Source organism: Citrus sinensis, chromosome 3 (genome assembly GCF_022201045.2).
Source record: "Citrus sinensis cultivar Valencia sweet orange chromosome 3, DVS_A1.0, whole genome shotgun sequence".
In the NCBI taxonomy this organism is placed as follows: domain Eukaryota; kingdom Viridiplantae; phylum Streptophyta; class Magnoliopsida; order Sapindales; family Rutaceae; genus Citrus; species Citrus sinensis.
Genome location: NC_068558.1, coordinates 24,392,174 through 24,419,289, shown reverse-complemented (window position 1 = coordinate 24,419,289; position 27,116 = coordinate 24,392,174). Strand labels below are relative to the sequence as shown.

At 31.1% G+C, this 27,116-nt stretch overlaps 1 protein-coding gene and 1 long non-coding RNA gene across 3 annotated transcripts; both read left to right on the top strand.

Moving 5' to 3' along the window:
- Positions 1–643: 643 nt before the first annotated feature.
- LOC127900695 (uncharacterized) lies at positions 644–3,056 on the top strand. Of its 2 annotated transcripts, XR_008052733.1 has the most exons (4): positions 644–1,117; positions 1,693–1,814; positions 2,198–2,298; positions 2,731–3,056. It is a non-coding gene; the product is annotated as an uncharacterized LOC127900695 (long non-coding RNA). The 2 variants fall into 2 exon arrangements; XR_008052732.1 differs by lacking the exon at positions 2,198–2,298 and having other exon boundaries at positions 998–1,117.
- A 22,647-nt stretch (positions 3,057–25,703) lies between these two features.
- LOC127900919 (kunitz trypsin inhibitor 5-like) lies at positions 25,704–26,877 on the top strand. Its single transcript, XM_052436317.1, has 2 exons — positions 25,704–26,216; positions 26,545–26,877. Exons 1-2 carry the CDS (start codon positions 25,757–25,759, stop codon positions 26,718–26,720), a joined length of 636 nt encoding a protein of 211 aa, XP_052292277.1. The 5' UTR covers positions 25,704–25,756; the 3' UTR covers positions 26,721–26,877.
- Positions 26,878–27,116: the final 239 nt, after the last annotated feature.

The following is a 27,116-nucleotide window of genomic DNA, read 5'->3' as shown; positions in this document are numbered from 1 at the left end:
GCGGATCGTGATCTAACAGGAGAGGTGGTGGCGGATCGTGATCTAGGAGCCTAAATCACTTCAACGGAAAAATCCAAATCGGATTTTCAAGGTACGATTTCTAGAATACGTATTCTTATATATTATATGAGAGCGGTCCTTAAAAAGGTTTTATAAAAATTTAAAAACCGGATTTTTCCCTACACCAAGAAAGTTTGATTTCTAAACAAAGGGGAAAAAAGTTAAAAGAAAGTAAGATTTATTTTACAAATTTTACGATGCTTCTCTTTTAGAACTGTATGTATAAATAATAATAATAATAATAATAATAATAATATGAGTTTCATAGAAAATTTAGTTTATTTGATCATGTTCATTGATATGCTTTAACAATGCTTTATTAATTCTTTTTATTTCTTTAAGAAAGATTGATAAATGGCAAAACGTGTGGAATATAATTGGAAAAAGATTGAAATAATCTATTTCAGATTTTTATGTCCTCTTGTGTTAGTTTATTGGATATACTTTTATTATATGTCCGTAATTTACTTTGTTTAGGCCAAATAAAATATTTTTTGTTGGATGGGGCAATATATAGTATAGATGGCCTAGTGTAACTCACCAGAACCTGCAAATTCTCTGTAATTTGCAGAATCTATTTTTTTTTTTTATCTGGGGTACACGCACAAAGATTTGGGTGCATCCACTTCACACTTATCATTTTTATACAAAAGAAACCACGTAGCACATATTAAAATCACATGCACTTCACTTTTTCAAAGATTTAATCCAACAATAAAAAAATTTCATATTTAATCCAGCATCACATGCAACTTCCTGTGGAGTTAAGTTCCCAAATTCCATTAACTGAAAACCATGTCCCGAATTTGATTTACAAAAAATGCTTTTACAAGAGAGGACAAGGAAAAATTTGAAGTAATCTGGAATTCTCCATAGTCTTGGTTTCCTTGATTTACTATTTGGCTTGTTGGCATTCTCCAATATGTAATATATTTGTACTATTTTTGTAGAAGTTACGAAAAGACGATGACTTCTACTTGAGTTGCTATTTGGCAGGTTGCCATCCAGCGCTGTGAGCCCTCTTGGAAAGGATTGCATTATTTCATCCATGAAAGCAGTAAGTTGTCCAATTAATTCATTTGCTTGCATCAATTTCCTAGATTGTTTTATGTAGGTATCAATTGTTATGTGTTAAATGTCCCAAGTATAAGAAACCAAAAGAGAGAAGAGTACAAAGACAAGGGGTGTGTATTAAACAGACTAATTTATTGCGTCAAATTGGATATTACAACCTACAGAATCAGTTAAAAAAATGAAATGACATGAAAAATGAAAAATGTTTATGGCATGTTTTGTTGGCTTGCTGAACATGTACATGTATTTAAGTGACTTTAAACAAACAAAACATGGCTTTGTTTTGCAATTTGTATCTTTTATTTAAACTTGAAAAGTTTAATCTTGCATTATGTCTACAGGGCGTTAACACCTATGTTAGATTAATTACATGCTTGGTAACCCAAACTTTAATTCATTAAAAAAATATATTTATCATTTAGCGATGAAGCTTAGGAGTATTCATGCACATGTAAGAAGTTCATGTATCTAGTCTCTATACTTTTTTCTTGGGGTTAAATTTCAAATAGGTTTTAAAATTTTAATCTTATTACTTTTTTTTGTTCTATAAATGTGCAGCAAAATTCTTCAGCAAACTGTGGATGAAGTCAAAAGAAATCCTTCCTAGCTAGCACATGCCGACTTTTATGAAACTTGCATTTTTTTCTCGTCTCCCATGGGGAGTAGCTGAACCCATTGAGGTAATGCTTAATTCAATCATTTCTTGATGGTTTATTAAAATATAGCATATATGTTTTATTGTCTTATATTCTGTACTTGTATTTTGGATTTGGAATTTCTATTAATAGACTTCACTTTCTACCCATAAAATGAGAATATAATTATACCTTTGTAGCTATTTTGAGCCACAAACATAAAGAATGTTCACCTTAGCAAAAATAAGCTCCACCATTTTTTAAATAATTGATAGCGCACCGTGTCTAAGTGAATGATTGAGAGATCTTTGTAATTGATCCAGTGATCTTTCTTCAATCTTTCCTTTTGGTTTCTTCATCTCAATGACCTTAAGCCATTTTTTATTCCTGTACCTTAATAATTGAATATGTTTAGTTTCTTTTTGCAGAAGTGAAGTTTCTAAAAAGCTGGTGTTGTATTTTGACCCCAGATTGTAATAATTGTGTCTCAAAGATTTGATAGGAAATTGGAAAGTACCGCAAGAGTTTGGTATTATACATTTTTTTCTTAAGAATACTTATTTAATTCATCAGTGATACCCTAAGAATACTTAAGATGAAAAGGATTAATATCAATTCTGAGCTTGTTAGGGATCTTTGGTAATTACTATTAGGTGTGCTATGTGTTGGTTCTGTTTATTTCCATGTTCTTGCTTTTCGTAATTTCTAGAAAATGTTGAGTGGTTGGTTACAGATTATTGTTTTAGTTATATTGACTTGTTAGTAATTGGATTTGAAGTTTGATGTGATGAGTACACACTATGGATGATCTTTCGTAACTTCTTGATGAGTGGGCCGCATATGTTGCCAAGTTATTTATAGCATACGATAATCATGTAATGTATGAGTATATTTTTTATTGTGAATGTCCAAGACTTAATTTGTCTGGCATACTAATTAATTCTATATGTTACACTTATAGGTGGGAAAACAATGAAGTTCAAGGTGTAGAGGCATTGAGGAAAATTTTGTTGCCAACTAAATACTTGTATTTTTCTCAAATTGAATGTCTACTTGTGTGTCTTTCAAAACCAAGAGGTGGGCTTGGAAGCAGCCATCCTTTGAAGAAAGCTTAATAGTTCATTGGTCTAGCTCCATGGCACCGAAAATGAATCAGGGCTCCTATATTTGAGATATTATGAATTTATATGTTTCTTTAATACTTGTTTGAATTTGTATTCGATACAATTGTAATAATATATATACTACCAATATTTAAATATGAATTGAAAGATTTTGCAATATGAATCGAGGTGTTTTTTTTTTTTTAGATTTGTGGTGTCTTTTAATTTTACCAACAAATCAATTAGTAATGAGACAATTTAAATTTTTATTTTTCTAAATAAATTAAATAGTGATACCATGGTAATAGTAATCATAGACACTAATATTATATCAATAATTACTAATACTATAGCATCATAATATTAGTGATACTATAGTAACAATAATTACTAACACCAATTACAAGTGTCATTATTTTTCTTACTCCCAGATTACTGACACAATTAACAAGTGTCACTAAAAGTAATTGCTGACATTATTCTAATGTCAGTAAAGACCATTTTTCTAGTAGTGTTATTTAGTAGGAAGCTCCATTTAATATGCTTGTGTGTAAGGGGCCTTGTGTTATTTTACAAGGTGGGACCCTATAACACAAGAATAAGTAACGCCACTTATTGGTTTTATTGGTTTTTAATTTAAATTAAATGTGATTTAATAGATTTAAAAAATTAATAAATATGGAGCTTAGGGTTTCCACTAAATATAGATATAAAATGACTTGTTTTCTTCAAAAAGAAGAGACAAGCCACATTATACAGATCAGAAAAAAAGATTTTTTTCTCTCTAATTTTGAGAGGAATATTTTCTCTTGCTAGTTGCTTTTGGTAGTGATAAAGGCGCTCACATGTCAAGTGTAGATCTAACCAAAGTGGTGATGACGGGTCGTGATCTAACCAAAGTGGTGGTGATGGGTCGTGGTCTAACCAACGTGGTGGTGACGGGTCATGATCTAACCAAAGTGGTGGTGACGGGTCGTGATCTAACCAACGTGGTGGTGACGGATCGTGATATGGGAGCCTAGATCAATGTCAATTGTTCATCTTCTCGGATTGTTAAGGTATAATTTTCCATATTATGAATTCTTATTTATTATATGAGATCGATCCTAAAAAGTTTTATAAAAAATTAAAAAATTGATTTTCAACCAACAGATTCAACGGGGGTTGATGATCTATGCTCCAAATGTTAAAGCTTTAGACCCTTGAGGTCTTAGGTTTAAGTTGGAACTAAAACAAATTTTAATGAATTTTTTTTTAACCTCTAATACTTTAGTGTCAACGATTTTTTATGTTTAATTTACTGACACATTCGTATCAATAACATGATATCTATTTACCAAAAGTGGAAAATAGTGCATGTGTACATAACTACCGACACTTTTTGCAAAGTGTCAGTAAAAGTCATTTTCGCAGTAGTGATTCCAGTGAGAGAATGATCAATACCATCTATGTAATTATCAAAAGCCCTGTGGGAGTATTAACCTTGCAGTATTTAATCTTGAAACTTGTAATATTTGGGGGAAGCTGTGGATATTGTTGAATTCGACGATATATTGGGAGTGTTGTTTTTGTTTGTTATCGTGTTTGCGTGGATATCTTTTTGTAATATTTCATTTTGTTAATTTTTATTCAAGAGAGTATTGGTGTGCATTGCGTCACATTGTAATCGATGTTTCTTTCATTATCCATGGCAAGTTAGGAAAAATGTCCCAAAAGTGATCACTTAAATAGGTATAGCGAAAGTGATAATTTCATTTTTTTTAAAAAAAGAAAAGTCCCAATTGCTAGGCGCTATTAGAGATCTTATAAAGTTATAAATGCTAGAGCTTTGTTTTTAAATTAGAATAGATTAATTATAATAATTTTAGTTTCTCATTTTTAGGTTCAAATTATATTCCAACTTTTGGTTTGAGTTGTGGCAGCTAATAAAATAAGCTACTTCTTCCATGGGAATGAAATAAGTTGCTAATTAAAAAGATAGTTGGTATTTGGTAAATTGTATTGTTGAGGTTGTTATGAATTGGAAAAGGAGAGTACATGCACTTGGTAGTGTTTTTTTAATCATATAATGACCAAAATAATGCAAATTTAAATTGTCTTCTAATTGTTTAGAGTAAGTTTACTAAAATTATTTAGACATGCATTTTTCTCTTTTAAAAACATGCAAAATTACAAAAACTGAAAAAATCAAATTAAATGAAATATAATAAATTTTATATTTATTACATAAAATATAATAAAAATTTGTACCAATACATACATCCAAATAATAAAAAATAATATGTGTTACATTCATGATGTAGAGCAAGAGATTGAAGAAATCCTAAGTAGATTTAAATTTGTAATATTTAGGAATATTTTAATTAATTTGTATTCTAGTTTAATTTGGTTTCTCTATTTGGAGTCTTATTACTTATGCATTGCTTATTTGAGTAATATTCCTAATTTAGATATAAGTTTTATTAAAATAGATTTTCTAATCAAATTAGGATAAATCTTAGTTAGTGTAAATAAGAGTCTTTTGTAACTTTTACAAGTAGAGATTCGATTTCAATAATATTTTCAATTTTTAAATCTATTTGTGAGTATATGCTCAGTTCATTCTCGGTATTCTGTAGAATCAACGAGTCTTAATCCCTAAATTCGCAGTATTCCTTTTAATCAACTTGAATTTAATTGTTTTTTTTTATTCTGGTATTCTTTAGAATTAACATAATATTTTGAACATTAAACTTCCGCTGCATCAGCTCGGTAATAGAGCTAAAAGCCTAGTTCTAAACTATCCTCCATACCTTTACCTTTTTTTTTCCTTTAAGCCAGTATGATGGTGGTGGTTGTTTGTAAAAAAAAAAAAGTGGTGATTTAGCCAAAAATTAGAGATAAAAGCAGTGACTTTGTGTCGGTTTTGATTCTGATGATAGATTCGTCAATTGGGGATAAGGATAGGTGAGACAGGTTTAGCTAATAGAGAGGAGTCGATTGGTTGTGATGATGACGACCAAAACGCGGCAAAAACTAGTGAACAATGGCAGCAAATAGCGGCTGTTTTGGTGATTTTTCGGGGATATATGACCGATTGCGGTGGTAGATGCTTGAGGTTTGATGGCCGATGCGTTATGATCCGAATGTTTTGGGTTGATTGGTGATGGAAAAATCAATGCCAGCCGCCTTGAATGGCAGCTGATGCGGTTGATATTCCTGCTTCTATTTCTTTTTTTTTTTTCCTAGTCATCCTTGTCCAAATTTTTTATCATCGTTGTCGATAATCCTATCTTTTGCTTATTCATAGTTTTGACCCAGTTATTTCATTTATGCCATTATTGCCCTTTTATTTTCTAATCTTAGCAAAAAAATCCCCAAACAAACACCAAAAAAAGGAGAAAAAGAGAGAAAATAAAAAAAGAAAAAATTGAACCGTGAAACCACAATATCGCCCCGAAGATTTTGTCTTGAAAGATGTTTTAATTAAGATGTTGAGGATTTTGTATTCGATTGCTCAAGATTTAGAGAAACTTCGAAATATAAAATCTTTACACATAAAGCATAGATATGGATTTGACGAACTTGTTCCTGATGATACATGTTACGAGGAAAATGAGGAAGATGGTGACCTTGTTTCAGTTGACAATATTCTTCCTTCCAAGGAGAATATGAATTGGCCATTCATGTCCACAACAATACTCCACATACATACATCGATTTGGATCAATTGCCAAAATTTGATGACTATATTGATCTTATGGAACAAGATGAGGTAGTAATTGATACAATCTCATATTATTCATTCGATTTAAATAGGGAGAGGTATCATAAGATTTTTCAACAAGTAGAAGATTTTAAGAAGCATTCTTTTGTTATTGGTTTTTCTGAGAGCTTGGAAGGATGTTACGACAAGTCATTCTTAGAAAAGTTGTTGGACAGATTTGATGGATAAAGTCAGCAAGGTTGGAAAAGTTCAAGGTTATTCATTAGCATCAACTTTGTAATTTAAAGATTAATCTGTATTCTAGTTTAATTTGGTTTCTTATTTAGAGTCTTATTACTTGTGCATTGCTTATTTGAGTAATATTCCTAATTTAGATATAAGTCTTATTAAAATAGGTTTTCAAATCAAATTAGGATAAATCTTAGTTAGTATAAATAAGTGGCTTTTGTAACTTTTACAAGCAGAGATTCGATTTCAATAATATTTTCAAATTTCAAATCTCTTTGTGAGTATTTGAGTATTTAATTCTCGGTATTCTAAGGAATCAACGAGTCTTAACCCCTAAATTCGCGGTATTCTTTTGAATCAACGTGAATTTAATTGTTCTTTTGTTCCGTTATTTTCTAGAACTAACAGAATATTTTGAACATTAAACTTTTGCTGCATCAATTCATATACAAGTCTTATTGACTCTTATGAGAGAAAACAAATGTAAAATATAAAAATATGTATTACATTCATATACAATTTTGATTGTGAAGAAAATGTAGAATAGTTTAGCAAAAACATGATATCCATTAATTTATATATTAGAGTTTACGAAACACATAGTTGTCATTTCATTAAAATAATGAGGTTATAATATGAACTGTAATAAAATATGGTAACTTATTTTATAAGCTACTTATAAAAAGAAACCCTTACCTACTTTTGAAAGGTATTATAGAAAATAAAGAAAACTATGAGTAGTAGGTATAAAAAATTTCTCAAACATTATTTTTGCCAAAAATTATAAAATAAGCAACTTATTTGGAATTGAGAACTTGAGGTGTAAATTTTGGATTATCCCTTGTGAATTCACTATTTTTAAATCATCTCCTTACTTTTGAAAACCTCAAATTACCCACTAAAATCTATTATCTCTCAATTAATTTTAATGGTTAAAAGGTAAAATAGTAGTTATAAAATTTGAAACAGTCAACTAGCTTACTGAAGTCAAACCTTTCTATTTTATATATTTATTATTAGATGAAATGATCATTACCCTTTAACTATATTTTGGAGGGCAAAAATGTACTTTAATGTAAATTTAAACTCAAATTCAAATAGTCAAAATTCTCAAAATTCATTTGCTACTATTTATTCATCTTCATCTAATAACACTCACTTTCTTGTTATTCATTCATCCTCATCTAGTAAAACTCACTTTCTTTTACATATAAATGCAAAATTCTCCCTTCCAAAATTTTCATTAATAAATAATTTTAAATACCCATATATGACAACTAAAGTAAAATTAAAATTTAAGAAAATTTTATGGTAACCTAATTGGTTTTGAAGTCAATATTTCAATTTTGAATACTCTGAAAAATAGGCATCGAGTACGAAACTCATGGCCACCCCCACCCATGGTCGTGAGCAGCCAAGGCAACCAAACCCATGGCCACACTCGGCCAAGGTAACCAAACCTTTGGCCAAGTGCAGCCATGGAAACCAAACACAACGCCGCACATGGCTAAGCCAACCAAATCTAGGGCCGCATGTGGCCAAGGCAACCAAATCCTAGGCCGCGCACAGCCGTGCCAACCAATTGAAACCATGGGAAAAATAATGGATTTTTTCAATTAGGGTTTAGTGTGGTTCTAATTCGTGGAGATTAAATTGGGAAGAAAATAGTTTTTTTTTTCTTTTAATTTGAAAGACCTCAAGTCATTTTTGTTTTATTATTTTATTCATTTAAGTAGTATTTTTTGGTTTTAAAGTCGTTATTTATCAAAAATATTAAAAAAGGGATAGTCACTTTAATAAGTCAACGACGATCAATTATTAAAGTTGACTATTTTTAGAGGATAATGTGAGGTTTCCAGAAGTAAGGAGGCGATTTAAAAATTGTAAATTTACGAGGGGAAAAATTCAAAATATATCGAATAGGATCATTTCTTATATCTAGTTGGTGAACTTGAGTCGTGGCCTGGTATGACAAGCACTCCGACTCTGAAATTACTTCTATTTATAGTGTGTTTATTTCATGGAATGGGGAATGGGAATGAAATCCATGTTTACTTGGCAAAATGTAATTGGGGAATGAGAATGAAATGTGTGGGTCTCACACAATTTGGGAATAAGGAATGTGAATCCCATTCCCATGGGGGGGTTGGAAATGAAAATGAGGGAATAGAAATGGAATATATGTTTACTTTTGTATCCCTCTAATTTTTTCATATTTTCTAAATTACCCTCATTCAAATCACAATTAATTTTATTATTTTAAATGTCATTAATAATAATAACAATAATTAATAGTAACTAAAATAATAAAGTTAAATAAAATTTAATAATAATAATAATAAATGTTAATAATGATAATATTAGTAAAAATAATATTAACAGTAATTAATAATAACTAAAATAATAAAGTTAATAAAATATAATAATAATAATAATAATAATAACAACAACAATAATGATAATATTGTTAATAATGATAAATTAATTATTTTTATTAATTATTAATATTATGAGTATTTTGGTAAATTGATTCTCATTCCCATTTATTTTGCCAAGTAAACATATCAATGGCATTCTAACACATTCTCATTCCTATTTATTTTTGCCAAGTAAACATTGAAATCACATTCTCATTCCAGCCCATTCTTATTCTCAGTCCATTCCTATTCCACCCCATTCTCATTTCATGAAAAAACGCACCCTTAGAACAAACTGAATTGGAAGGTTGAAGGAATTAATTATGGAATTTCAATCAAGTGCCTATCCATACTTCGATAGATCTGTGAATCACCCTTGAACAACTATTTATAGCTAAAGTTTCAAGGTTTGTCGTGAGACTAAATCTCATTAGAAATAATCTCATACATTCAATCGTAAGATTCAATTTGGTAAAAACTGCTTCCCAAAATTTAGCATTCGTTCACATGATTTTAAGTGAATCATGTCACTCTGGATGCTTTCTCTGTTTTTAGAGTACGTACTTATAACTAATATGGCTATACTCTGTTGACACACAGTGCTGGTGATTGTTTAATTTTCATGCGCATATCAATCTTTTATGTTTCTTTAAACAAGCCGTGAAGACATTTTGACATGAGTTGCATGTATCCGTTAAACCCCTAACGTTTTGTTTTTTCGGTTTTTTGGTAGCATGAATTTTATATCGTTAAAGTATAAATGTATAAATATATTATCATTTTAATGTTCTTTCAACTTTGGAGTTGAACTCGAGCTGCCTGCACTAGCATTTTGCTTCATGAATTACACAAGGGCCAAAAAGGTAAAGGTAGAGTAAATAGGTTGACAGAATATTACTAATGATTTTGGGGGGCGGGATGTTGGCGTTTTGGTGCATTCCAAAACAGTAGGGCAAAAATGGTGTATTTCAATGAACAGTGGGGGGTTTTTCGAGGCTTTCATTCTTTAAGTCGTTTTCTCCGTCTCTTGTTCACATAAACAAACTTTGATAGTTAATTTGTATGTTTATTTATAGTGGAGCGGCTTATGCCAAGAAAATTCATATGATGGATTGGCCTCGTCTTTGCCTTCCGAAGATTTGTGGGGGCCGTGGACTGAAGAATCTGGGGGTTATGAAAGGTGCTCTGTTGATGAAACTTTCTTGGGGTATTATTTCTTCTCCTAATAGCTTTTGGGTTCAAGTTCTGTATGAAGGACAACATTTGTCCACAAGGTTCCTGAAAACGCAATTTTTGGCAGAAGCTCTAAAAACCTCAGATCGACTTCATTCAAAAACAAAAATCAAGAGAAAAGATTGAAGTTTGTTTACCTCACTTGTAATTTCATAAACGACTTTGTGAGGTAGGAGAAAATGATAGAAAACAGCAAGGTACGAACACTGTCTAGGAAATAGACCACTGCACGAACAGCTTCTGTTTTGCTATGATTTGAAATCCTTAAAGCACCTCAATTGTGATGCCTCTAATCTGTACACACTTAGAAATGTTCTAGGAGTTCATAGGATTTTGAATCACCAAAGTTCTTTTAGAAATGAGAGAGATAATTAAGAAACATAAATACTAGCTCATGATGATTCATTCCACTAAATAAAGCCACCATTATCTTTTCAACAATGGCACCAAACATTATCATAAGCTAGACCCACCCATTAAGTCATTATTTATTGAATGTGATATTATCACTTTAATAATTTATTTAATCAAATTAACTTTGAATAAATAAATAGATAAATTAATTAATTTTGACTTTAATTAATTAAGCCCATTTTGATCAAATTAAATGGTTAATTGTGGGCTTCTTTTGTGACATGTTCTTGTACCTTTTCCTAATCCATATTAGGTCCAATAAAAGTCTAAAATTTTAAATCCAAAATTGGTCTAGAAGTCGATAATAATTTATGGATCAAAACATGTCCAATATGATCATTTTACGTGCTCGATCTTATACATAATGTTTAAATGAGGATTTATGAAATTTATTTTGTTCCTTAAATTATTTATGGCACATCTAAATTTCTATCTTAAATAATATTTAAAATATATTTATATATGTTCATTCTTAATGAATTATAATATAAATATCGATTTTCCTAAAATTAGGAAATTTAATTTCTCATTTTCTATTAACTCATTTTTTATTTCTATTAGGTGTGTGACCTTTTAGGTTCTTTTTTATAAGATAGTAGAAGTATTTTAATGATAACTTTTTATTTATTAAATGATGCTAAACTCTTTAGTTATCAATTAGAACTTTTCTAATGACCTTAAGTGCATTACTAATATGCTTTACCAATAATGATCTTAAGGTTTTTACAAGTCATGAGTGACACCTAGCAATATTTCACATCCACCCAAATAACAAAAATTGTTGGATCTATAGAACCTATTCCATTGTATCTCTATATCTTGATCTCTTCATCATCCATGTCCAAAGAAAAGTACGGCTTATGGTTTAGTGTGTTAAGCACTTATACTTTATCTCAAAATAAATCTAAATGAACTTAGCATGAAAATATAATTTGAACTCCTTCAAACATATTTCACCTTGGCCAAGGATTTCTCATGCAAATTCATATTGTCTCACAGTGACGTCCTTTTTGTATATTACAAAGTGATGAGTTCTATATTGGTCATACACTTGTCTCCATACATAGCCAACCATGACAGCTATTGTTAGATCTCTTCCTTGATTAGGAATCAATTCTTATGCTTTCACATATCAGAGATGTTTATGTACAAGACATATGTGATGCCTCAGGTCTAAAGACCATTACTAAACATAGTGTCTATCACAATGTATAATAAACCATTAACACTCAAAACCATGGCTTATTATATTTGGTCAAATTCAGTAAACTCGTTCTCGTAACAAGAACCTGTGTGTTTAACTTGACATCTCATGTCAATGATATGAAACTCACCATCCATTTTAGTATCACATACCACAAGGAGTCATAACACATACTAGTATTTATAGGAATTTATGATGTCCAATCATAAATCCACCACTATGAACTATTTTAAAAGTATAGTATAAAAGATACACGTTTCATATTTTCAACAAACTCGAGAATGTGGTCCTTAAATATTTTACTTCTTGAACTATATTCATTAAATTAATTTATGAATGTTGATAACTTTGCCATTTTATAAATATCAAAATGCTAATTGATAAGTGCATATTTTTCATATATTTTGCTATTAATTTCTCCATCTTTTTCTTGTTTTGGTCTTAAATATTTTAGTTATTTTAGTTAGTTTTTAATTTAGTAAATTATATTTTTATTGTGTTAATTTTTATCTTAGTTTTTTTTATTTTGTTATTTTAGGTGCATTTTGGGAATAAAGAGGAATTAAATCAGAATATTCAAGTAAGGAGAGCTTAAAGAAGAAATTAATTGGCAATTTAAGGAAAGTAATGGTGGTTAAAAAGGAAGAAAATCAAAGCAGCCAAGGGCTAATTGAAGTTCATGTGAAGATGAGAAGAATTAACATTGGAAATAATTTAATTAATAAGGCAAATGCATTCTTGTGATGGGCTTTGGCCAAATTGTTATTGGCTTATTAATTGAACAAGTCACGTGCATGGCATTGAATTTTGGAAAGCAAAGTGAAAAAATGGGAAATGGCCTTGCACGTGAATTGCCAAAGAAAAGTGGCGGCTTGGCTTTTGTTTTTAATCCTTTCCATGTGAGGATTTACGGCACACAATAAAAGCTAGACTTGTGGCAGAATTGAGGAGAATGGGCAGCAAGAGAAACTGAACAATTTGCAGCCGCAAAGGAGAAGAAAAAAATCAGCAGCCGAAAGGAATTGAAGAAAAGGCAGCCGCTTGAATTAATCTTCATGATTGGTTTTATCAATTCTCTTATTCCCAATTTAATTATATTAGGTTAGATTTTGTATTTGCTTGAGGGTGAATTCAAAACCCTAAACATGTTATGCAATTAAATTTAAATTCTATCATTCAATTTATTTAATTAAGATTGTTTATGTTCTTCTATAATTAATGTTTATGATTTTATTCTCGTCTTGTTTGAGTGGCCAATTAGATAGGACTTGAATAAATTCTATTGCTAGATTAAAATTCTTGATCCATAATTGTCTTGAGATTTTAATCATAAGTAGCAGGTTGGAATCAATGATTTCAATTGGAGAACATAACCTTGGTTAAATAATTCGAGCTTGTGCATTTATTGCCTAGATCAACCTAATATCTTTCTCTACTTAACGCTTCCATTATCTTAAATTTAAAGAGCCTGTTTTAAATTATTTAATGGTTAGAGATTAGGTGAAGAGCTTGTTTTGCCTAACGACACACTAAGGAAAGATTGAGACTAACAGAGCTTGTTGTTGTCTACGGTTGATAGCTTCAATAGAAATTGATGATAGAATTGATATATTATGTGCATGTTTGGTGGTCGTGAATGATCCTTTAACCAAAGTTTTCATCATTATTATTTATTTTCCATTTAATTAGAGTTTTTATTAAATTTTGTTTTCATAGTTTAATTTCTTTATTTCTTGCTATTTAGTTAAAAATTCAAAAACTCCCCTTTTATTTATAATTGGCATTTTCTTTAGTTAGATTAATTTATATTAATTGTTTCTATTATTATTTTATTTTAAGTCTTGCCTTAGAGTTGATAATAAATATAACTAGCATAGTCTCTGTGGGATCGATCCTTACTCGTTCTGTACTAATTATTTATACTAGTAGTAAGGTTTTAAATTTGGTGCACCTTAACGACACTACCACTAATCAAATACAATAATTCCCTAAAAGCAAACACCATTCGACTAGCCTTTAGGGCATATCACTAACACTATGTTCCAAATGTAATTTTGATTCTAAGTCTATTAACCCCACTCTCCCCACGAGATATGGATCTTACCTTTGGAAAGCCCTTAGGGTGGTTCGGCAGAAAATCTTGGATGGTTTGCGGTGGATTGTTGGTAATGGACAGCGGGTTCATTTTTGGTACGATCTTGGGGTTCTGGAAGATGTCCTACTTTTTTATCTCTCCTTGGCTCTAGCTCCTGAGTCCTCAGCGAATGCTTGTGTTGCTAAGTTTGTTCACCCTGATGGCTCATGGAATTGTGCTCTCTTTGCTTACTTACTCCCTATTCATGTTCTATTTAAGCTGGGTGCTATTAAACCACCTGACCGTTCTGGTGATTTTGACCATTTATACTAGGCTTACTCTAGTTCTAGTGAACTCACAGCCAAGTCAGCTTACCAGTACCTCTATAGAAGTCACCACATGGTTAAGGATTCTTTTTGGGTTGCTATTTGGAAATGGACCGGACCTCAACGTATTCAAGTCTCTCTGCGGCTTGTTGTTCAAGGCAAAGTGAAGGGCAATGTTGAGTTACACAGGAGACACATCACTACTAATATTGAATGCAGTCGTTGCAATGGCTATGTTGAGGAGGTGTTGCATGTGTTAGGAGACTGTTTCGCAGTTTGGCGGGTCTGGACTATGTTGATTCCGAATGACTATGAGGATTCCTTCAGGCTATCTCTCAATCAGTGGTGCATTCAAATTCTAAAGCACAATGATCAGTGGAACAAAACTTGTGATTAGGCTTGCACTTTTGAACTGGAGATTATGGTGCTGGCATAAAAAACTGGTGTGCGAAGGATCCTCTATTAGTGTGATCAGTGTGGCCAAAGTTATCACGACCAGAGCAGAGGAAATTCAAAGCCTTAATGAAATGTTTGTTGCGAACACAGTGATAAGAGTGGAGAAATTATTTGGCTTGGCTCCTCCATCAAGGCCTTATTTCAAGCTCAATATAAATGGAGCTAGAAAGCAATCTGGATTGTCTTCTGCTGGCAATCCTATCGGAGATTATAATGGGAGTTGGATTATCGGTTTTGGCATGAATATTAGCGTGTGCTTGATTACTATAGCTGAGCTCTGGGGTCATTCTCAGGGGCTAGTTTAGCATGGAATTAGGGGTAAGACACTCCAGGTCGAGGTTGACGGCATGTGTGCTGTTAAACTCCGTCAGCGATCTAATGGCCGTTACAATGGCATTTTGGAATTTCTCTCTTGTAATTAGAATGTCTCGGTGTGCCATGTCTTTGCGTTAGATTATCTTCCGAACTTTGTCCTCATTTTGCCTCTAGGTCTACATGTTCTACGGGATCCTCTTGTTGGTCTCCATGATTGGCTTCGTGGTGACTGTTTAGGGGCGGTATTTCCTCACTTTGTAAAGCCTTAGATGCCTTAGCTTTGTTGCTAGGCTCGTTTCCTTTCCACAAATTTAAATATTATATAAATTCCCAGGTGTAGATTGTTGTGCAAATTTTATTATACTCGTAAGAGCATGAATCTATTGTAGTATACATTTATGATGACGAGTGTCGATCCTACGAGAATGTAGATTTAATTATGGATAAGATTAATTTTCTAAGTGTATATGTGAATTGACTGGAGATGATTTTTGGGCGATACTAAGATTTAAAATAAAAATGGCGTGAGTACATTAAAAATTAAAATAATTAAAATAAAACATTTGAGTCTCTAGATTCACACTCAACACTTCATTATGGGCTTAATATTACTTTTTAATTCCTATTAATTTATGAGGGTTATTTCAACTCCTTATAAAGCCTCACTCTAATAAATATGTTATCAAGCACTCAGTGCCAAATGGTAATGATCTTCTGGTAAGTATAGATTCAAGTACACATTGTGCTAGACAATAATAATCCTTTTATCGATGACATCGCAAGACCGTTCACTAAATAACTTAGATACACTCTTTGTCAACACTAAGTCAAGATGACCCATAAATAGTAGAAGGGAGTCTCTTTTTAATGATTATAGTGTAAAGTGCTCATTGTACTAGACAGAAATGATCTTTCACTAGAGAGCAAGTATATCGTACAAAATATAGACAAGATACACTGTCAATTGACAATGAGTTCAAACAACCACAAAATCAGAGAGGAAAAGAAAATAAACCTACCAAATTTAAAACCATGGATTATGTTGACACTTCCTCTTCAACCCAAGCTTAAAATTAAATTAGCTACGAGATAACATGATAATTTTATTAAATACATAGAAAACATAAGAATGAGAGAGAATTACAAAAAATGAAGCTCAAGGTTGCGTTAAGAGCTGTCAAATCAGAGGGAGCCTCTATTTATAAATGCAAAAAGTAATTCATAGTCATTGGATTAAAATAATTCGGACGCTTAAGATTGCACAAGAACATATCATCATGTCCAATAATATGCTGCCACATCATCGGCCAATGTCACATTAACATATTTTGGTCTAATAGGATACTGCCACATTATTAGTTACTGTCGTGTTACAGTCAATGTCACATTATTTGTCAATGTCATATCATCAGTCAACACCAACCCATTGGTCAAAACTACATCAGTATATTTTGGTCCAATAGGATGCTATCACATCATTGGTCAATGTCACGTTAGTTGAACCCCACCAAAAATCCCAAAACTATGATTATACCCTTTATACCCTTCTTAAGGCTTTCAGTTCTTTTGAGCTCAAAAACGCTATCCGTTTTGCTATATGACTTCTTGTTAATTGTGAAATGATCAAAATACCTTGAAATACATAAAATACTCAAATTATAACAAAACACACAATCAAAGTTTAAATGACTTAAATATATAAAAGGAAAAATGTTAGTGAATTTTGGAGCGCTAAATGACAATTTTTACTTTTTATGAATATGCATTCTCCAGCACTCAAAACAGATGCTTAAATGCAGATTTCAATTGAATCTGTTGTTAGACCATATGTATAATAACTAATTGATAGAAACAATATAACACCATATGGTGTTTTTACAAATTCATAAAACATCTGCATTTAGGCATCCTCGCCTGAGAAGATTTATGTCTCTCTCTCTCTTTCTATGTTTGTGTGTGTGTGTATAATTCGCCAAAACTTTTAATATTGTGACAATATTTTGTTTTGTGTGCTTTATATTTACATCTCATTTCTTCATTAGAGATGATAGATTTTTGTCTAATTCTCTTAGATCTAATTTTCAATGTTTTTACTGTTGGAAAAATATGCTCTTTAAAAGCATATGTGTTTATTTAATTGTAATAAACATTTTTTTGATTAATAAAATTAATAAGATATTTTATTCAAATATCTTAATTGCATTAATATTTTGATCAAAGTCCATTTAATCATATTATATGTGTTTATGTGATCACCATGTGGATTCACAGAAGACATAAATATAAGTTATCTTATGATTAAATAAATTTAGTTCGCAATTGATAAATAAAGTTGTGCACTTTATTTAGGTATAAACTGTAATGAATTCATTGAATGATTTGTCTTAATCATGTATGAATTTATTGATGTAGTACGACTATATTGAACAGGATCACATATGAGATTTAATTAACCTTGAAATGACTGTCAGACTTATTAAATCTCATAGGCATTGATTTTACTGTAATCTTAATCTTGAGTTAGTTATGATTTCATGATTGTAATTGTTATTCCATTTGAGTTACCAATGGGCACGACACAAAATTGTGGCAAGATTACCCGGTATCTTGGTGGGAGCAATTATGAGTATTGGAGTTATGGATTAATAATATAGAATTTGTACAACACATCTCTTGATGAGTTTTCGGCACTTGATCATAGAATTTTCTGGTCAAAGTGTGTCAACATATTTAGCATATTGAAAATGATCATTAGAGAAAACCAGTAAGTATCAAGGAACAAGATGTAATTAAATTAATTGGACAGTTGAGATATCGATTTAATTAATGATGTGGTACAAAGGATTTTGCAGTAAAGAAATCAATGTGGCTTGGGACGAATTATTATTCGAGTATACAATTATGGAGGTCAATTCCAATCTTTTAGTGGAGTAGATTTGAAATTAAATAATTAGGCTATTTTAATTACAGGCCTAATTATTATAGCCACTATTGTATGTTCCCAAATGATCCCCGGGTTAGCTCATTTAATTGACTGCACCACTACTGGATTAATAAGCAAGATAACTAGTTATTTGGGTCAAAAGCCTAAATATATCATTTAGTGCGAGGCTCCATTTAATTACCTTGTGTGTAAGGGGCCTTATGTTATTTTATAAGGTGGGTCCTCTATAGAAAAAACAAGTAACGTGAGTTTTGATTTTCATTATTTGGAGCCTAGGGTTTTTACTAAAAAGAGATATAAAAAGGCTTATTTTCTCTAAAGAAAGGGATAACAGCCACTTTATACAGATCAAAGAAAAAGATTTTTCTCTCTATTGTTGAGAGAAAAATTTTCTCGTGCTAATTGCTTTGGTAGTGATAAAAGCGTCCACACGTCAAGTGCAGATTAAACCTGAGTCATAACCTAGAAGATCATTGGTGATAGTTCGTGATCTAACAAGCGTGGTGGCGACGGATCGTGATCTAACAGGCGTGGTGGTGACGGATCGTGATCTGGGAGCCTAAATCACTTCAACAGAAAAAGCTAAATCGGATTTTCAAAGTACGATTTCTAAATTACAAATTCTTATATATTATATGAGAATGATCTTAAAAGGTTTTATAAAAATTTAAAAAAAACTGTATTTTTCCCCAACATTTACTACGGTAATCGTGCATTGCATTTAGTTTTTTTTTTTTTGGTTTTAGTTTTATGTTTATTATGAGAGGGTAAGTCCTTAATATGTCCCCTAGGTGTTAATCTTGATTTTTACTTTAATAAAGTTCGTCTCGTATGGTCAATTTTTTTTTTAAAAAAAAATTCTGGCGTTTGTGATGGAAGTAATAGGAAAAAAATGAAAAGAAACAAAAAGAGAAAAACAAAAAGTAGTTGGCAACAAAGCGTTAAGCACATCTGATTAATGTTAGTTAATTTTGGAGTTATAGTCAGCTATGAAGTTAATGATTGATTAAATAAATAAAAGAAATGGGTAATAATATGCTTACAAAATTAGGAATAACATTTCTATTTCCAACTATGTTTGACATGTCATTCATTCATCAATGTTTCAAAATTATCTCATTAATTCCTTCTATTAATAATTTATCTAGTCTTAGGTACTTATTAGATTAGATTATGTGTAATATTAAAGAATATTTTGCATGAAATACTAAACCTATAGAAAGTGAAGCACTTTACACATTAAAGACTATTGAAGACATATGATATTTCATCCTAGAGAAGTAACCGACATGCGAATGCATGAAGAATTCATATCTTGGCCCCATATGATGTTTCATATCTCTGTAAAGTTTTAATTTTCATATCTTCAATATATACACTCCTTGATTATACATTTGATGATTACTTTGTTCTCTTCGGGATGAATGGATAGTTTAGTATGTTGCAAGGATCTCAAGAAAGCAGCAAACGTAATTGAAGATGAGTGGTACTCGCTAAGCAAACTCAACTAAGTTAGATTCAATAAGGAGGCGGCAAGTAAAAGAAAGTTTGAAATTGTGTAAGATTTCAAAAGGTTATAATCTTATCATTACTTAGCAAATTGCTTAATATCCAGGTGTGGCTTCATGCACGTAGGATTATGATTCGAACCATGTCAAAATCTCTAAATGTTTTACTTTTTGTAGTTTAAAACTTCTAGCATAATTTATAGATTTAGGGTGATGAGTAGAATCAGTGGACCATAACTTGTGAACAGTATCACGTGAATATGTGAACAATAACTCATGAACAATATTATTGTGAATAGTAATATATGAACAGTGATTTCAAAATAATTAATTTTAGTTGAAATTAATTTTCTAGGTTTTAATTTGCCTACACTTTTTTAAAACATATCTAAATTCTTAACACTATGTATCAATACTTTGTATGCATATCATTACTTTAATATATGTATGTGTGTATATATATAACTTCACAAAATTTAGTTTTATCGATCTTATAATGTTATGCTTCTAAAGTTTTGATACAACGTTAGAAAAATATGAAGTAATAATTAAATCTTTGATGTGTTAATTATCCATACTAATAATTGAACGATAATTCAGATGCTACATCCCTTACAAATTTTATATCCTAACTTATATGCATAATATTACTCTTTATCAATTTTGAAAATACACATCCACAATCATTTGTCTTTTCTTTATACTTAATGGAACCCACTTTTCATACTTATTTCTCTGTATCTAAAGTGAACCCATCCTAATTTTTTTTTTTTTTTTGGTCTTTTCTTTATACCTAAACTGAATTCGTCCTCATTCTTATTTTTCTTTTGTCTTTTCTTTATACCTAAACTGGATCCATTCTCATCCTTATTTTTCTTTGTCTTTCTTTTTACCTAAACTGAATTCGTCCTCATTCTTATTTTTCTTTTGTCTTTTCTTTATACCTAAACTGGATCCATTCTCATCCTTATTTTTCTGTCTTTCTTTTTACCTAAACTGAATTCGTCCTCATTCTTATTTTTCTTTTGTCTTTTCTTTATACCAAAACTGGATCCATTCTCATCCTTATTTTTCTTTGTCTTTCTTTTTACCTAAACTGAATTCGTCCTCATTCTTATTTTTCTTTGTAGCAATATTTTTCACTGAATTGTGTTCAAATTGTCAATTGGTCAAATCATGATTTGTACCTTCGATAATTGTCTTTGTACCCAGAGAATTCACAAAAATCATATAAATATTGGTCTTTACTTTCAGTACAGCGTGAAAAGAATTCCTGACTACCGATGCGGCTTTATTACAATCTACCATGTGCCAAATGGTAACTTAAATTCTACCCATAATCTATCATTCAATAACGGTGTATGGCATAAAATCTTTAAAAATTTAAGAAAATTTAAATTAGAAAAGAATTCTAATGGTAATATTATAGACAAGTTTGGAATGATTATAAGGTCATGTGAATTTACAGATGGAGATGGAGTTTTAAGAATAGGTTAGGATTAATGAAAATGTCGGAAAGCATACAAGAATTAAAATAAAAATTTCATTAAGAATGAACATGTGGGGTTAAAGCACACAAGATTTTTGACTGATTATTTTTCTTGAATTTCTTTCTTAATAGATAAGTGCAGAACTTTAATAAAATGTAATATACGTTCATTTTAATGTCTCAGGCATAAGACGACGAACACAATTCTGCCAACAGACATAAGATCCCATCGATGAAGATAATTGGAATGCTGAAAGAAGCAACAGCAGCAGCAGAACCACTTCATAGCCAAATATGCGGCCATCCCCTTGAAAACGCCACCCTAAAGCCAGAACAACGGCTTACAACTCTACCATAAAAGGAAGAGGGAAAACCCAATAGCATAGCAAACAGCCAAAAAAATAAAAAAAAAAAGTAAAAAAATAACCACTAATCCAACGATTGCACCCTAATTAAGAATATGGCCCCGGATTTCCCTTGGCAACACCATCAGTATTTACTTAACCCAAGAAGCCCATGGGCCATGCCGAAATACCGTGTGAGTCGTAGGAGCACAACGCAGCCTATTACTCAAACCCAAAGTACAATAAATCGGAAAAATATTCAGAAATTTTGCTGCAAGATAAGACAACGAATTATCAACGATTACAAATATTAAATTGCATAGATCATCTGACCATCTGTTGAGATGCGGTTGTGAAAACTTTTACTTGAACGTGAAACAGTTTAATTTTTAAATAGGTTTTCAATATTTATTGAAAGATATTGTGTTTCACTTACCATAGCACTTGGCATATAGAAAGAAACCCGGAGATTGGTTTATAATCTTTCAAGTGGAGCTTTTTAAAGTAGGTTTCATAACTTAGCTAAAAATAAAAGAATTTATTAGTTGGCTGTAATCTTCATATAAATATGGATAGTAGTTTTTGTCAAACAAAGCGGCCATCTAGATGGTATAAAGTGGCCATCTAGATGGTCAGCAACAACTTTGTTTGAAGAAGAATTTGGCAGCAAAGTTTGAAGGAAAATGGAGGATACGACTTTGACAAAAGGAAGAAGAATGAAGAACAATCAATGGTGGTTTAAAAATAAAATAATATTTTAATAGCCAATTTTGGCTATAAAAAGGGGAGCTCCCATTTCCATTTTAGCATTCAATTTGTGAGAGAATAACAAGGAGAGTGCTTGAGAGTCTAGTGAGTGAGAGATTGGGTGTATTGCGGTTCTGGGTAGTGAGCCAAAATATTACAATACTTGTAATCCTCATTTTACTAGTGAAATATTTTCCTTCTGTTTTCGCCCGTGGACGTAGGCTAAAAGCCGAATCACGTAATTTCCTGGTGTCCTATTTTGTGCTTGTTCTTTATTTTCTTCCAATTTCACTTTAGCTGCGTATCTACTTCACATATCAATTTCCTAACCGTTTTCTGGTCCCCGAATTTTAAAGTGCGGGAAAATTCGGGAAAGCTTTAAAACCGCACAAACCATGCAGTTTTGAAACTTTTATAGATTTTCCCGTACTTTAAAATTTCAGATTGAAATATTTCTCTATATATGGAATTAACAAACATACAGGAAAATTAGGATAAAGATATTTTAGACAATAGTGAAAACTTTTTAAAAATAATATAAAGAATATAAAATTTCACTCTTATTAATTAACGAGTACAATGGCTCTATATATACAACTATTTGGACCATGGAAAAGGAAATAATAGAATCTTTGTGTTGCTTGACTATCAATCTTTCTTAATTACTAAACCCATGAATTTAAGGACTCTCAAACCCCATTTGATACCAGGAAAACTTTTAAAAACATTATAAAGAACATAAATTTCACTTGTTTTAATTTATAAGCACAAATGCTCAATTCACAAAGGTATTTGAAATATTAAAAGGAAATAACACAATTAACATAATTCGAGAATAATGATCGATTACCAAAAGATTGAGTCAACCAATTAGTACGTTAGTTACCAGTTAATCTTTCTTAATCACTAATTAATATGGAGATAATTAATCATTTGATTGATTGTCTTGATTCTATCAAAATATCTTGATTCTTATCAAATGCTACTGACATCCGATGGTATTGTCCGATACTCCATTAAAGTCTTATAGTCTATAAAACAAGTATGTCATACGTACAGATACGTACTTACATAGTTTGCATATATCAATTTGCATGATGTGTGACCAATCATTTCTTATAATGTGTTAGGTGTTAGTTAATTTTATTTTTCTATTGTTGTAAGTGTAATAATCTTACTCTATCTATCAATGAATGACACGCCAAGTATGACATCCATTGAGACATAAACTATGTGTACATCCCAGCTATATTAGTATAGCATTTCTCACCCAAGGCATCCATACTTTTCTCTTTTGCATGTAATTTGACTGTTTTACCGCTGGTATATTAGGCTTTAGATTGGATTTAAAGCATTTTCTTAATTTTTCAAAATTTCCTATCTATAATGTTAGAAGTCTCTCCCCGTCTTTGTGAGTGTAACCAGAACTCTGGACCTTTTGAAACCTTTAAAAGTTTTACAATAACTAACAAAAAATAAGACAAAAATGTCTTGTCTATAAGATGAAAAAAATTTTAATCATAAATACAGTGTGCTGCCACTTGCACCAATAAAATTCATCAAAACATCGGATTTTTTTTCCTATTCCAAGATTCATTAACTAAATTAAAAAGGAAAAAAAAAACCTGGTTGGCCGGTGTGCTAATAAAATGTTCGCATTACCAGTCATGTCTATATCAATAATTGTTATTATCATGCAAATAACTACTTCTACACTCGAGCATTTTAGAAGTACCATGGCCTTTCGTGTAGTTGTAGAGTCTCTCAAAAAATAATGTGATTCAGACTATTCAATTGACAAAAGGAGAAAGTAGGGGTGTTCACGGATTGAATTTTATGAATTGGATATCAATCCATATTCGATCTATGATTTTATGGATTATAAATTTTTAATCCAATCCAATCCACAGATTGATGAAATTCAATTCAAATCCGATCCATATGTCTACAAATCGGATGCGGATTTGACCCAATTTATATTCAATTCACCATTTTTACGGATTGGTTTGTGGGCTAAAAAATTTTAATTATGTCCTATCCACAAACTAACTAAACAAAAAAAATAATATAAAAATAATTTTACTACCAATCAAATTCAAAATTAAATAAGAATTAAAAAAATTAGTTGTTTAAATAAAGCTAAAAAATAAATTCAAAGTTTCAAAATATAACACATCAAAAAAAAAAAATTCTCATTTGTTTAGATTAGTACATGAAAATTAACTACTTAGAAAGTTATTTTTTTAATTTAATTATTTTATTTTATATTATTATCGGATAAGATATAATATGATGTTAATGTAACTATATTTTAACTTATTAGTTTATTAATAAGTATAATGCCATATTTATGAGTTTATTTTTTATTAAATAAATATTTTTTTTGTAGATTCATGAATTTTTGCAGATTTACAGAAGTAAATCCATATATAATTCACCAACTGCGGAATTTTAAATTTTCAATCCAATCAAATCCACCAATGCACGAATAAGATTTTTAAGGATTTGATTTCTGCTAATCAAATAGATTGAGCAAATCGGATTGGATTCTGAACACCCTTAGGAGAAAGAAATGTGTCAGAAAAATGGTTTGGAAAGTTATCTATGTGAATAGGACGTCCTAGCAAAGATGTATATTTAGAAAATGGAAAAATTGCATAGCTTTATAATATTATCCTTGTACTATGTATAATTAATCAGTAGTTGATTGATTTATCAATAATAATTTATTGATAGGAAAAACTACCTTGGTCCAATGTAAATTCTCTATTGGCCAAGTCAATAAGGTTGGTAGGCAATTTTTTATTTTATTTTTTAATAATGATATGTGTAATATAATCAGAAATCTAATAATATTTTCAAAAAACATCTATAGGGACAACTTAGATGTTGAGTCTACTAAATATTAAATTAGAAGAGATAATATAGAATCTTCATGAAAGCACATGAACCACTGCTCTCATAAAGCTCACCACTCAGACAAAGGTCGAGCGAGTAGTAGGTAAACTTTTACATACCAATATATCCATACGCGCACACAATAGAATTTAGAGAAAGAATTAAGCAAAGTGTAGTAAAAAAAGAAACTATGTATTCTCTTAATAAATAAGATTTTGTTAAGATAATTATTAAACATTAATAAAATCTTATTCGTTTAGTCTAAAATATAGGGGCTAAACAGATATTGACCTTTTTTTTAAATAAAAAAAAACAAGTTTTCCATGCTAAGGCACCTAAAAGGAAAAAAATTTGTACAAAAAAAAAAGTAATATGCATTGAAACGATAATCATACAAAATGCAGAAAAATTAAAAAGAAAATGAATTAATGAAGTTGAAAATGACTTAAATCATGCACCCTTTTTTTCACATGCAACAATAGACCTCGTCATCTGAGCTCCAAAGCTCTATAAATTTGAACTCTTGTATGTTAAAACAATTCAAGTAACTCACTCAAAATAGCTCTCCGAAAGATAACAAAATGAAGACTCCTTTTGTGATGGCAATCTCCTTCCTTCTTCTTGCCTTTGCCGCAAAGCCTCTTGTGGGAAGCCGTTTGCATGATATCAATGGCGACGATGTCCGAGCAGACCAAGAATACTATGTTTTGGAAAGTGGCAACGGCCGTGGTTTAACCACCTTGCGGCACAGAGGCGATTCCTGCCCACTTGATGTTGCCCAAGTAACATCCGCACCACGTACAGGAAAGCCTTTAAAATTCAAAGCGTATAACAGCAGTCGTTTTATCTATGAAGCCGTGGATCTGAATGTGAAATTCTCGATAGTCGATTCCTGCTCTGATTCACTAGTATGGAAGGTTGACAACTATGACGAAGAGAGAGGAAAATGGTTTATAACAACTGGTGGAAATGAAGGAGACCCTGGAGCTAAAACTTTGCTAAACTGGTTCAAATTTGAGAGAATTGGGACAAGCGATCCAGGTAAATAAACCAGAAACCGCCTATCTCATGCTGAAAAGCTTATGAGGTTGATGAGGCTGTCTCAAACTTATATTATTAGTCACGTAATTACTTGTAAATGTTCTTTGCTTACGTCGGATAATTTCCCTTACACCTCCTGGCAGTGCAAGCTGGTCTCCAATTGTCCATGAGTTTAAGTATTGAAGCTTCTGAGACTAACTCATAGTTAAAATCAAATAAGATACTGATACGTGCTCATAAAGACAATTAATTAACGCACATGAGCTTATTATAATCCTGTTAAAGATTTTATCAAATTTTGTGTTTACGTGTGGTTACTCTTTTCCAGCCACATACAGGATTGTTTATTGCCCTTCAGTTTGTGCTTCCTGCCTATTTCTCTGCCAGAATGTTGGGGTTTCTTTTGAAGACAGTGCTCGACGTTTGGTTCTCAAGGCGGATTATGAGCCTGTGTTTCCTGTTGTTATATTCCCGGCTGAAGGAGCAGCTAAATGCGAGTCTTGAATGCCCTTGCATTATAACTCTTAGCTAGTTAATGGAATTATGGACCGGCCTCCTTGATGCTTATGTAATAAATAAAACGGTCTTTAGATAGCCTTTGTTCCTTTGAACCGAAACTAGTAATATCATGAAATAAAAGTTGTGAATTTTCAGTGTTTAATATCTTTAAGATTTGGGCATGAATGAGGATTTTATATGTATATATATATATATTAGAGCAACCTCAACAACGTCATAAAATTTATTTGAATAAGATAAATGTGATAATTAATTTTTCTTAAAGTCGGAAGGTTTGAAAGATTCACTAACATTCGACAGTTAGGACACTTAAATTCGTAAGAATTGCCTAAGCATGTAATCAAGCAGAGCTAAAACCAAACATTTTCATTAGAATTATAA